Below are 13,853 nucleotides of genomic sequence, written 5' to 3'. Positions count from 1 at the left end.
AATCCCGTAGAAATGGAGAATCGATAACTGTATATTTTGCCCTTTCCGATTCCTACTAACAAAGAACTATTAAGCAAGCGAAAGAGTTGAATTTTGAGAGCCATGGACCTGCCTCCAAATTCTTTGTACCAGTAGGAGAATTTCTTGTAATCTTCCTTTCTTCAACTTATATATACTATTTTTTTTTGTTGCCTTTCACCACATAAATCAACTGCTGAATAAAAAGCGTAACCGCTCCTTTCATATATTTCGCCCCCCCCCTCCCCCCAAAAAAGACGAAACAGCAACAAACAAACCCAACAACAACAACAAAACCACAAATTCAGGGAGATTGGACTGCCTCACCCACTATCCAAGGGAGACGGTGGCCCTGGCGAAGAGCACGCTCTTCGGGGCTCCAAACTAAAAAAACATTTCGAACGGAGGCTACCATGACACACACAACAACACGTCAAATAAAAACACAACTTCTGTTTACAAGCTAACCAAAATATTTGCACTCTGAAACTCATAACAGATAAGAGACATAATAATAATAACGATCCCTAATAATAAACATGTGGGATGATGTTACTGTACAACAATCCGCAAATAAAAATTAATCAAAACATAATCTTTGTATGGTTCAGCTCTTGTTAGAGATCGCAGTTACATCTAATTTGCTGTTAATCAAACACGATGAGAAAACAATGCCAAAAACATGTACAACATGATATCTGCCTTTGGCTTTTAAAAATATTAGCTGGGGTTTTAAAGAGAAATAACGTCAATCTGACTTCTTAGCGTCATTTTGGCCAACATCACAGATATAATAATAATATATAGATAGATCTATGTGTGATTATTTTGTGCAGAACACAATCAAAAGAGTCTATCAATCGTCGGAACGGAGTTTACAAAAAGAACAGAAGAAATCGAATCTGACTGGCTTTACCGATCCTCTCACCTCTCCACTCTCCTCCCTCTCTCTCACTGACTGACTTGATGATTCTGACAACACAAACACTGACGAGCTTTTTCACTTGCGTTTCACAAACTGTTCGATCTATGAGAGGAAAAACAAAAACATGACTGAATGAATGTGTCTAAGGCTCAGCAGTAGATCTAGATCTAGATCTATATCTAGTAGATATCTAGATCTAGATCTAGATTCCAGATCTCTACCAATGTTAAAGGCAGGTAGCGGACTGTCGTAAATTATTGGACATAAAAGTCATCCTGTGATGTCACTACAATAGTAGACCCAGTCACATCGGACAAGGCCAAGAAGGCTAGATCTAAATCCTAGATCTAGGCCTACTTAAAATCGTGCCACTTTGTGTACCATTGAATTGTCTTGATTATCACTGTCAGTCGTGTCAGTATTTACAATTTACAAGTAAGTTGGCCTAGATTAGATTCTACCTGTCTGTTTTGTGTCAGATTAGTCAAGTGATATTATGAAACGGAGTGGTTATTCCGCTCAATTGTGCGAACAGCTGTCAAGATCTAGTTATCCGCACAACATTGTATGCACAATTGCTACACTATTGTACGAATAATTGCTAGCTACAGTTATCCGTACAATCAATAGATCTAGATCACAAGTAATACAGTGGAATCCTGTTGACTGTTGGTCTATAACAAGAGGGAGGGGACCAATGCGAAATGTGCGTTATACCAGGATTCTCGTAATAAGGGATCCAGTAATAAATTCAATGGAAATAATAAAGTAGGCCTAATCTATGAGTTTGGTGTTCTGTTTATTTCTTTTTGTTATCTCCCCTGATGATGATTTTGTTTTAACATGACCTCTAGGCTAGGTCATACTTGACCAAAAATCGAATCAGGTTTCTTACTCTAGCGCTAGTGATGTTGACAGCTCTGCGTTGGCGATCAGAAAGAAAGGGCTCTAGGCTGACTCGCCCTAGAATCTGTGCTTTCCCCAACCCCACCACACCCTGTGGTGCGTTCGGTCTGCTTGCGCACGTCATACATTCGCTCCATCCATCACAGCTTTGTGACCTCTCCATCCCCGCATCGGAGAAGTGAGATGCATGGTAGGCCTAGATAATCTAGAATAGGCTGCCTATCACGCGATGTGTTCTGCTACTCTGCGCATGCCACACCCTCCTCACTCATTCGTTCTGGCCTTCATTGTTGACACACGTGGGCTCTCCCATTCTTTGTTTCACTAGTTCACCAACAAGTTTTTCAACTTACAAGGTTTTACATTTTAATGTAAAATTGACCTCTATGAGCTGGGCACAGCAGCAGCAATTATATTCCGCTATAACAGACTCGCGTGTTTGATTGCGCTATAGCAGTATTTTATTTACAAAGATAAAGAAGGAAAAAAACCCGGGGTTTTAGAATAAAGAATAGTGTCTTTATAACAGACTTCTCGTTATTTTAGGACTCATTATAAGTGGACTCCACTGTACATGCCCACAGGACTAGATCTAGATCTATGTTTTGTCTTAGTAGAGATCAGTGTTTCCAATTCCGGAACCCGGTTACCGGGCACCTTGTCTATATCTACGTACACGGTAACTGGGCACCTAGAAATCTATTCTCACCTAGTCTCAGTATCTTCGTACACGGTAACCAGACACCTCCTAGTCTCAGTATCTACGTACACGGTAAACCGGAATGAAAATATAAATATTTTGTCCTGTGCTGTCACTTGCTGAAAAAATAGAAAGTCATACAAGCGTCTGGTCGCGCTCGCCATGGTGACCGGTCAGTGAACCTGTGCGTGCCCATCACATTGTGAGTACCGGTTGGGGGTCACCAAAGTTCATTCAAAGCCTGTGCGCTGCGAAGTATAGGGCTCCGCAATGGAGAGATTATTGACTTTTTTTTAAAGGTACAGTCGGGAGGGGTGGGGATGAAGGCAGCACCGGATGACAAAAACTGAACTTGGAGTTCTGAACTGCCCGGTTACCGTGTACTTAGACACTCCGTTCCAATTTTCCTCCAGCGGAAATTTTTTAATGGCCGGCTCTATTTCTCAGACCACTCGGGAAAATAAACTTGAACTCTATTTCTCCGAACGGTTTCTGCTCTCGAGATTTTTAGGTTATAATTTGTGAATGGAGTGGCCCGTGTGAGTGTGTGCATGTGTAGATCTATGTGTGTGTATGTTGTGTGTAAGGTGTGAATGGGGAGGGCGTGGGCCTTGGAGAGATATTTTTGTTTGTTTTGTTTTAGTTTTTGCTTTGGGGTGATTAAAATGCAAAATAGGTTAATACTGTCAAAATTGAGCAGTCTTGTTTCCTCGCAGTACCTTTCTTTTGATTTTGAAGGCATTTTCAAATGAAGTATAGTCCGGGAACGTTGCCTCAACCACAATTGAAGTATCTGAATATTCAGACATCTAAAAAATCTCTAGCTCTAAAAATTGAATTCGAGGCCAAAATGCTTTTTCCCAGTCCCCGCAGAATGGCAGAATGAAAGATGACGCCGAACTCTCGCAAATAACCAAAAAATCTCGAGAAGGGAAACCGTTCAGAGAGACAGAGGTCAAGAAGTTTATTTTCCCGAGCGTTTGAAGAAATAGTCACTTTGTTTTTAAATTTTTCCCTCAGACCCCATCTGCCGATCCGATGCCCGCCACCTCATTGATGGTGTGTCCCCCATATAAAAAAAACCAGTGGCTGTGTGTGGACCAAGATTTGGGTGGGGCTTAGGTTTCTTCCACTTCTTTACCACCAAAAGGCAAGCAATAAGAACAAAACAGTGATGATTTTTCTATACTCACGGCGAGCCACGGCATTTTGAGAACCATTCAACGAGGAGAGTCACCTTTGTCTTCCATCTCTTTGTCCTTAGTTAAATTTAAGCTTCTGGATGGTGGGTACGAAGCCGTTTCACCTCCAAATTTCTCTAAGTAGTTTTTATCTGAAGATAAAGTTGCCTCAAAAATGGTTTGATGTAATTAATAACTGTTAAATCTCAGCGGCACAAACACACAGCACTCCAAACACATACCGTCTATGAGGTGGATTGGGTCGTGTTGTTGCGGAAAATAGAACGCGCCTAACAAAGGCCTGATGGGCGCATAGGTATCTGTGTCACTGGGGGAAAGTGTGTCGTAAACTTTCACCCCATTGTCAGGGCTGGGAGAGCGTGAGCCCTCTGTACAGTGTTATTTTTTAAGAGTCTTCTACCTTTTTACAAGAAGAGTTTCATTAAAGACGGGCGTGGGAACCGACTTATTCTTTCTGAGCCCTAACGACATTTGATTGGCTGTTAGGTTACTATAGTTATAAGCGGTGACTACAATGATTGGATAAACGGGCAAGCCGCCAAGCTGATAACTGTGTGTTCATTGTGTGCGATCATAACGGTTTCAACTGCTTATTTCGCTATTTAAGAAACTTTCTTTAACTAAGGGATAGAGTTGGGGTGGGGAGGGGGTGGGGGTGAGGGGGCTCAAGCCCGTAAGCCCTTCACTACCCACCGCCACTAAAAAAAAACCCTGTCTAGATCTAGATGTATGTGTTGCATTAAAACCCTGCTGTAAAAATATTTAAGCTTAATCTACCTTATTCTGTTGATAGTCCTGATGGCCGAAATGCCAGCGTGTCTGCGTTTGAAGAAGTATTAGCGTAAGTTATAAATGTGGGTTCGAATCCCGGTCCTGGAAGTTTTTTTATTTTTTTTCTCTTCCCCTGACTGACCAACAATTTTTTCCCATAATTGTTTGTTTTGACTTGAAAGATTTCCACTGACGGTTTTGTGTAAGAAAAAAGAAACATAATAATAGTCATAAAAGATCTTGGGCCTACTTATAATATTTTAACCACAGTATAGATCTACTTTTCATATTAAGCCTACCAATTTAGGCCTGGTTAAAGTTAAATATATATCATATTAATATTGATTTTCAACCCAGGGGAGAACCAACTGGATAACTAGATCTAGGCTATTTTTACCAACAACCTCCAAAATTCGAATAATTGTACGAATATATCGGGTTGTTGGTACAATAACTAGTTAGAGTTGTACGCACTATTGTACCAATAACTGCAGCCTTATATGATAAAAACTTCCGAAATGATTGTGTGAGCTGCAAGTTAGTAAGTTACTGAGACTAAGTAACGGTCTCTTGAATGCTGCAGTGGTAAGTTTACATACAAAAAGGAAAGAAAGGGGCTGACTTGGGTTTTGATTAATTTAAAAAGTAGGCATATAATTGATGCTGGTCCACCCACACTTAGTTTTGAACTTGCGTTCTTCATTTTCATTTGGCTCAATGATGGTCTACCGCAATGTTTCTGTTCTACTTGATGGTCAACCACCAGATAGGTCAGTTTTACAACTGGCACTGGTCTACCAGTCTTCCACGCTCCACAATATTTTAAAAACATTTTCCCTCACATCAGATACAAGTTTGGTGTATTAAAATTGTTTTGAAATGGTGGTTGTAGAGTTGTTGGGGGTGGGTGGGGGTCTGGTCAGGGCGGGGACTGATTTTTTGCAGCTGATTTTGTGCAAGGGTAAAATATAATGAAACGAAAATCTGTCAGACCCAGTGCCATGGTAAAACAAACATATGGGTCGCCACCACTCAAAGAACAAGCGATGTTTCTGTCACAAGTTCATATTGATGTCCATTGTCACTTTTTTACAGACTTGGTAAACCGTGACCACTCATCTCACTTATGATTTGTGTATGATTTGTTGTGGGTGGGGCTTATAGATTTATGAAGTATTACACACTTCCCTCACCAGCAGCTGAAAATTTATTGTTCCTATTAGTCAACCATGGAAGGAATATAGATGCAACATGATTGGTTGGAGGGACTATCTTACTATCTAACAATTATACAATAACGATAGGTGATTGAATTATGACGGCTCATCCACAACGTCAGGGGCCAAAACATAATCTATGACAAAACGTCGGGCGATGAGAGAGGTGGCCATTTAATTTTAGTCTAAGACAGGTGTAATTGGTTGGTGTGTGATAAAATATGGCTACGGCGAGGTTGACCAAGGTGTCCATTTTACAAACTGAAATTATATTTTTTTAAAACAAGGGGGAAAATGGAAAGTGGCCTTTTGTACAGGTGGCCATATTACATAGGTGGCCATCATGGCAGGTTCGACTGTATTTTGCTAACGACGTGACTATTTCTCAGAACGCTCGCGAAAATAAACTTGATCTCTATTTCTCAGAACGGTTTCCCTTCTCGAGATTTTTTGGTTATTTGCGAGATTTAGGCGTCATCTTTCATTCTGCCATTCTACGAGGCCTGGGAAGAAGCATTTTTGTGCATCGAATTCTATTTCTAGAGCTAGAGATTTTTAAATGTCTGAATATAATATTCAGATACTTCAGTTGTGGTTGGGGCAATGTTCCCAGACTATGTATATACTTCACTTGAAAATGTCTTCAAAAGGTGCTGCAAGAAAACAAGATTGCTCGACCATGGCTGTATCCTGTTTCGCATTTAGTCAACCCTAAAGCAAAAACTAAAATCCTTCATGTAGCCTTAACAAACGAAAAAAATCCCTCCCCCGCCCCCACGCTTCGTTCACACCTTATACACTCGCACACACTCTCACACACACATACACACTCAGACGCGCACAGGGATCACTCCATTCGCAAATTATCAACAAATCTCGAGAACGAAAACTATGGAGAAATACAGTTGAAGTTTATTTTCCCGAGGGTTCGGAGAAATAGAGCCGGCCTTTTGTTAAAGTGCAGAACAGGCTTAAAAAACTAAATTACTTTGTGTCAAATGTGTTTTTGTCTGATTAGTCTTCTATCATTTACGTTCGCACTTTTTTGTATCATTATGACCCAGCCTTCTTTTCTCCACCCCCCAGCCTCATTAATCCTGCTCTTACTCACATTAATCACCCTGTCTAGTCTAAGGCAGAAATGTTGTTATGTTACGTTATGGTTCCACTTTAAATTGCTTTTACTTTTGTTTTCAGTTGTCAATCAGTATGAAGAGAAATTCGTCAGATCACCACCAGCAGCCCCCATCGAAGGTTCTGTGTGTTTCTGAAAGTGGTGACAGCCAAAGCCCTCTGCCCTCCTCTTCTAGTTCAACAGTTGTGTCCTCATGCCCTGACAGTCGGGGCACTGAAGCAGCTAGCAATGCCACCGTCATCTCTACCAGCAGGAGTTCTACATGTGTTGGAGCTGCCAGTGCCTCACTGACCGTGATAAGGGATTTGCACAGCCGATTTACGTCTGTGTTGGAGAGGAGCACTCAACCTGCACCTCGGATAGGCCACCTTGGGGAACATGGAAGGACGCGAAGCATTTCTGCTTCTGAGATAAACACAAGAACAGGTCTTGGCCTGAATCGACAAGATATCCCCCTAGGCTTTAGAAGTTCTGGGGCCTCATCGGCATTTCAGAGACGTGGTGTTCCTCACCAAAACGCAAGTGGGAGCCAGCAGGGTACCAATAACAGCAGTTTACTGGGATCTGCCGCCCAATTCCAACCAGTTACTGAGACCGGGGGCTCACCAGAGAATCTTCTCTCAAGCTCTCGAAGAACCTACTCTCCCACTACTTCTATACTGTCAGGGAGGGTGAACCCTCTCTTTCACGACGCAAATCAAAATAGTGATGACTTGTGGCCGCTTGCCTCTTCAGCTCCAGGCATTCCCTCTTTGATCAACTTTAGCCATCCGATATTGACAGCTAGGAGACACGGCCATGCCAGGTCTATGCTCAACATTAGTCCCACATTTTATCCTCGGAGTCATCCCTCGGGGGAAGTGGGTAGTTCGATGCAAACGGAAAGCAGCGACAACTTATCAAGGGAGCGAACTCCGTCTGGTAGTACCATCTCTAGTTTAGGTGGGAATTTCCACCCAAGCGCCACACCATCTTTAAATTCAACCGTGTACGAAACGCGTTCTGGTAATTTGTTCCGAAACATTGCCTCTCATGCTCAGTCATCTGGAGCATCCTCGGCATCGGTGACTTATGGCTCCGCCTCCTCTGGCAGGTTTCCTGTCAGGCGTCCTGATGGCTCTCATCTTGTTCCTCGCCGCAAGTCTCACTCGGAGTCTATGGCAACCAGGTGTGTAGTCGGGGTTGTCTTATCTCGTTTCGATGTGAGGCTGTGATGATAAAATAATAATGTATGACATTAAATAGTATGCATAGTGTATTAGCGGAAGAGTGCTATAAAGTGAAACTTATCATTGTAAAAATAGGTATAATATTAAATATTATTGTTATCATTATTATAGTTATTATTATTATAATTACTATTATTATTATTATAATTGTTGTAGTTGTTATTTTGTTTAAGGCAGGATCTCCCACTGTGTACTGTGATTGTGTTTCTCTTTTTTCTTTTCTCTCTTTTTTTTTCTGGGTTTGTCTCTCCTGATGGTTCCGGTATTGTCGCCATATATTATATAGATGATTCAGTATATATGAGATATATGAGACTACCTTTACACTGAAATAATATCAAGAATAATTTTTAGTGGTCATGTATGTCGTGAATTACATGTAAAAAGGAATTTAAGTTTCTGAAAAAAGAGGGATGTTTTTATTTGTTTATATGGTATATATATATATACATGCATTTCAACAAGGACACGTTGTTGTGTTGTTCATGTCATTTATGTATATTATATTTTACTTTCAGAAGTGTTCTATCAAAATTGTCCATCCATTGTTTAGGAAAGTGTCATAACAATATGGAAAAAAATGCAAGGGTAGAAATGGGAAGTGTTAACTGGTGCAGCTGATTGTCTTGGGCAGGTGGCAGTTAGATCAGATTTAACTATTGTCACATTATCATTTTCTTCTTCACTTTCCCTGGTTCATGTGTAAATTATCTAAATCTTTTATGGGCGGTTGGTGGGTGGTCTGGTGTGGTTTGCTCCTTCATTTTTAGGAAACAGCTGTCCTCTTTATCTTTCCTCCTTCTTGTTCATCTTTGTTACTCTCTTGTAACATCTCTAATCTTCGGCACTTGTATGACCTAGTTGTGTTGTAAGTGCTTACTAAAACCGAATCTTTCCCACAGGTTTGTGGGCATCGAAGGGTCGTCTGCCAGGAGCCGGGGTCTGGCAGCGTTTTCTGAACTGAGCTCTGGTTATCAACCGTCATCACTTCAGTTACAGCCACTTGCTTCTGGAGCGTCCGCTACCACAGATGCTTCAGATTCTCCTTCCTCTTCCTCCTCTTCCTCCTCACTCACCTCCTCCTCCTCATCCTCTTCTGCGTCTTCTTCCACTCCCGTCACTACCTCCACCACCACGCCTTCTGCGGCCACCTCCTCCTCTTCCTCCTCTTCCATCGTCAACTGGCTGGGGAATTTGTCCAGCATAGGACAACATGCCAACGCAGCGACAAGTGTGCGAAGACCCGGGGAACGGTCAGCCACTCAAACACGAAGGAGTGACCAATCGTGGGTCGCCGCTGTGGCAGCAGCTGCAGACCAAGACTCGGTTACTGGTGGACTTTTGTCAGGATCTCTGGCCAATTTTCCTACAGGTAGGTGGCGTCTGGTATAGTTTGCAGCTTTTCTTTTTCTGATGATGTACTCATGATGTAATTTGAGGACTGTTTTACTTTTCTGGTTTCCGTAAGGCATTTGGATCAATATGTAGGATATTTGAAGGCTGATTCTACAGCCAGTGTGTTTTAAAAAAGTAGGACAGAAGGTCATAGAATGACTAATCATTGTACAGCTCTTGGGGCTACTAGAAATTATGGAAATTCCCATTATTATTATTATTATATTATTATTATTATTATTATTATTATTATTATTATTATTATTATCTTCCCAAAAAATGATATCTCTGCCTGTTGATCATAGACACTTACAGAGTGAAACTTCTGTAGTAAGGGATTAAGAAATGACTTCAGCTGTTGTTTGGCCCCAGGATCGTCGTCATCGAGCTCATTGAACGGTGCAGGAGGCTCCAGTCGGTCGCTGCTGCCTCTGGGTCTGGTGCATGACTCTCGCCTGCCGCCCTGGTGGCACAGCACGGTGGAGGCGGCCAGCAAGTACCAGCCCAGGTCCTCGCACGCCGAGAATGGCAAGGCCCGCTCGCCCCCCTTGTCCATGACGGAAGATGGGAAAACTGTGCCTGCGGAAAGCAAAAGGAAGGATTACAAAGCTTTGGTTAAAAAAGCTGGTCCCTATATTCTTGGTATGCAAAATAACCCAAACCACTTTTTATCTGAGTCCTGTTGCCACTAGTTCGAGTATAGTTTGAGAGTTTAAATTCATTATGCTAGACTAGTAATCAGTTGTGCATTCAAATTTTCGAATGAAAAACTGAAAAAGTAGCTTCAACGATTAAAATTTTTGCTGAATATTTTGATTTCATTGTTGGAATACAAAGTATTTAAAAGGTCTGAATAACTAAGTCTATCTTTGGTTAAAGTTGTAGAGTCAGACATATGTGAGGCAGCGTGGTGGAATCAGCTCTCGTCAATTTTTGGGCATGTAGAGTTATTGGTGTCATCTTAAAGCTTGTTCACTTTTCCATGAAAAAAATATCCATTTATCTTGAATACAAGTCGAGATTATATTTGATAATGAAGGAGATGGGTCACCTGTTTTCAAAGGTAAAATTAGTGGGAAAATGGCCACCAAAGATTAGTTATTTCCTTAGCTTAAGAGTCCGTTGTTACTGAAAATTTACATTTTTTGTGCCTTTAATCAACGTTTTTAAGAAAAATCCTCACAGAAATGAGTTCTTTAATGGGCATGAAAGGTGTTGAGCCAAAAAACAAAAATTTCATAAAAACTCACAAACCCGCGGACAAATACAAGTTTTTTCACTTTGATCATTTTGACGAGAGCCTGATTCCACCACGCTGCCTCACATATGAGGTTTGATCCACCCTCTTTAGAATGTTTGAAAGGCTTTGATGAAAGGTCCAGTTTTGTGTTGTAAGTATTCTTTTCTTTGATACTTTCAGCTTTATTTGAGAAACAAAAAGTTTGTTCTCTCCCTTTCACCTCCACCCCTACCCCCGCCGAATTTTATACTGACCTGTCTTGCTTTTTGTATCTTATCCATGTTCGGCAAACCTGAATGAAACAAAAGACAGAACAGTGAGCACATTCTTCATTTTTTAATTGGTTTCTAGGCGTTAGAACTAAATTTTATCCAAAGTCTTAGTGGTGTGCTTTTCCTTAGAAAAATTTGTCCACAGTCCTAGTATTCCTAGTATTGTGCTTTTTCTTAGAAAGTACAATTGGCTACGTTAGCGGTCACTATAGTGTTGATACATTTAAGTGACCAAATCTCTCGTCCGAGACAGGCGTCTCTGGTGTAGGGGTTAGGTACTTCACTGTCACATACAAAAGACCCATGTTTGATTCCTGAGTGGGGGGGGGATTTTTATCGTTTTTTAGTCGTCCAGCTGGGATGTTGTATCCCTCTTGGCCCGGGTTGGCCTGACAGGCAAGGTTGAAAGCCCGCCTCCTAAATGATCTAAATTGTGTTGATGGGGGTGTAAAAACACCGCCATTTTAAGAAAAACAATTTTTTTTCTCTTCCCAGGGCCTCGTATCGGGTCATCTCCTGTGCGCAGTATTGTTCAGTGTTTGGCCCGCAAAGAAGGTTCTGATAAGTTTTTCATTATCAAGGCAAGTGTGTTGCTAATTCTTTTGTTATCAATTGACATGTGCTTTTGTGTGTTTTGCTTCTTCTTTCCTGTTAGATCTATTGTCTTTATCTCTCCACTTTCCTTTTTGCGTATGTTACTCTCTAGTAACACCTCTATTCTTCTGCACTTATATGACCTATTTGTGGTGCAGGTGCAGTAAAACTAACTAAAACTAGCCTAATTCTTTTGTTGAGTCTATTGGGGATAATTTTCGTTTTTCTTTGAGTACAGCTGTATCGGTAGTAGAAGACGTACCAGGTACAGACACAGTGCATAGAGTATCAAATTATAAGGTGGAGGAGGTATGCCCACAGTACACTGCGAATTCTGTCAGGGACCCGACTTTGTATGCTTGGGAAAGGCACTTTACACTAATTTTCCTCACTTCACTCAGGTGGAAATTGGTACCTGGCTGAAGACGGTGAAAGATCTTGTCAGTTTGTTAGTATTTGAGCTCGTGAAATCTGCAGCTTGCTCTGTATGCTTCCCACAAAGCCGAGATTGTTTCTGGGTGTTCTTGGGTCTGCTAGGGTAATAATAATTGTAAAGTGCATAGAGCATGCTGTGGAGCGTGAATATGCGCTCTATGTAAATGCAATTATTATTTATTATTACAGTCAAGGGGTTAAGATACACAGTAGTTGCAGGATTGCCAACTGTCCAGTATTTCCTGGGTTTCTCCCGGATTCGGAAACCGGGTAATTTGAGAGGATATGTACTACACTACACCAAAACCAGTTCCATTCAATGTAATTTTGTTCGTTGGTACGTAATTTGATGTTATAATGTTGGGTGTCCATGATTGGGTTTTTAAAAAGTTGGCAAGCCTGTAGTTGTAGAGAGGACAAAACGTCCTTTTAGTTTGTATAAGATTTGGAAGGCTTTGAAACTGTCAGTCAGTACATTTGTGTGTGAGTGAGAAAGAAAGAGAGTGATGGAGAGAAAGGATCACTTTTGGAACTATATTATGGTGCACATGGTCTTTTGTATCAGTGTAAAGCGCTTTGAGCATTGTCTTGGAGGAAATGGGCTCTGTAAGTGAAACTTGTCATTTTGTTACTGTTTGAGCACTTGATAGACAGCTGGCACTGTATGCTTCTTGGGAAGCTGAGAATTTTCTATTGTCTCCTGGGTTAATAATAGATAGATTGTAAAGCGCATAGGGTTTACTGTTGAGCAGGGATATGGACTTTTAAAATTTTGCTTTCCATTTTAAAGCGCCTAGATCTGTGTGCACACAAGAGAAGTTGTTATAAAGATTATCCATATTGTTATGTTTTCCCTCTCAGATTAACCGGCGTCTGCGGTGTAGTGGTCAGGAAGAATTTTTTATCGTGCGTTTGGTCTTTCTGCTGGGATGTTGTATCCCTCTCAGCCCAGGTTGACCCAGACAGACAGGGTCGGAAGCCTGTCCCTTGAATGATCTAAATTGTGTTGACGGGGGCCTAAAAATGCTTACATTTCCCCCCCCACTCAGATTCTGACTCTGGCTGAGCCGCTGAAGGAGACGATGGACGACGGTCAAGGCAAGATGTTGATGCTCACAGAGTTCTCCTTGCTCTCCCAGCTGAAGGACATGAGGGGTGTGGTGCACTGCAGGGACTTTTTCAAAGTACGGCCTTCGGGTCTGTTCTGTAACGGTTTTGTGAAAATGTTGCGGCCAACCAGTATGTACAAAATGTATTGAATATGTTTTTGAGGGTTTGAGTATGGAAGACTGTTTTTGTGTAAGAAAAAGCAGCGTGTTCTTCTGTTTCTAGTATTGTTCCTCTCGGACTTGCCAATGCTGAAGAAAATTTATGAACTTTCAAAACTGAATTTGTGAATAATAGTGAAAACAAAACCCATGAGTCAGTTGGAGAAATCTGTTGCTGCTAGTCTGTTTTGAATAGCTTGAATTATTGAAGGCAGAAAAGTGTGTGTGAAGTGTTTAGGGGGGGGTTTAAGCAGGCCAATGCCCACCATGTTGACCCACCGTGTGGGTAGAGTCTGCTTAGTGTTGAAAAGTTGGCAGCTTTGTGATATTATTCATAAAGATGTTTTAATGGTGTTGGGTCCGAACTAGCTTAACCCCTTGAGACCGAGTCCCCGATAAACCGGTGACGCGCATATTTTCCTTCTTGCCGAGTCCCCGATAAAGCGGGATGAGAGAGGGTAGTATGAATTATGGGATGGAAAAAGGCAGTAATTTTCGACCAATCACAAGCCTTGGGTTAATTTTAGTGCAGAGTCATTCATTCAT

At 41.4% G+C, this 13,853-nt stretch overlaps 1 protein-coding gene across 1 annotated transcript in view; it reads left to right on the top strand.

Moving 5' to 3' along the window:
* The first annotated feature begins 514 nt into the window (after positions 1-514).
* Positions 515-13,853, top strand: part of LOC101846506 (serine-rich adhesin for platelets) — a 22,984-nt gene continuing 9,645 nt past the window's right edge. The window contains exons 1-6 of the mRNA XM_005100000.3: positions 515-1,378; positions 6,937-8,042; positions 9,006-9,475; positions 9,871-10,140; positions 11,506-11,591; positions 13,089-13,223. Coding sequence (XP_005100057.1) covers positions 6,949-8,042; positions 9,006-9,475; positions 9,871-10,140; positions 11,506-11,591; positions 13,089-13,223 — 2,055 coding nt within the window. The 5' untranslated portion in view covers positions 515-1,378; positions 6,937-6,948. The remainder of the gene's footprint in view (positions 1,379-6,936; positions 8,043-9,005; positions 9,476-9,870; positions 10,141-11,505; positions 11,592-13,088; positions 13,224-13,853) is intronic.

This window comes from Aplysia californica, unplaced genomic scaffold, assembly GCF_000002075.1.
Source record: "Aplysia californica isolate F4 #8 unplaced genomic scaffold, AplCal3.0 scaffold00232, whole genome shotgun sequence".
NCBI lineage: Eukaryota > Metazoa > Mollusca > Gastropoda > Aplysiida > Aplysiidae > Aplysia > Aplysia californica.
This window is presented reverse-complemented; position numbering and strand designations above follow the sequence as displayed.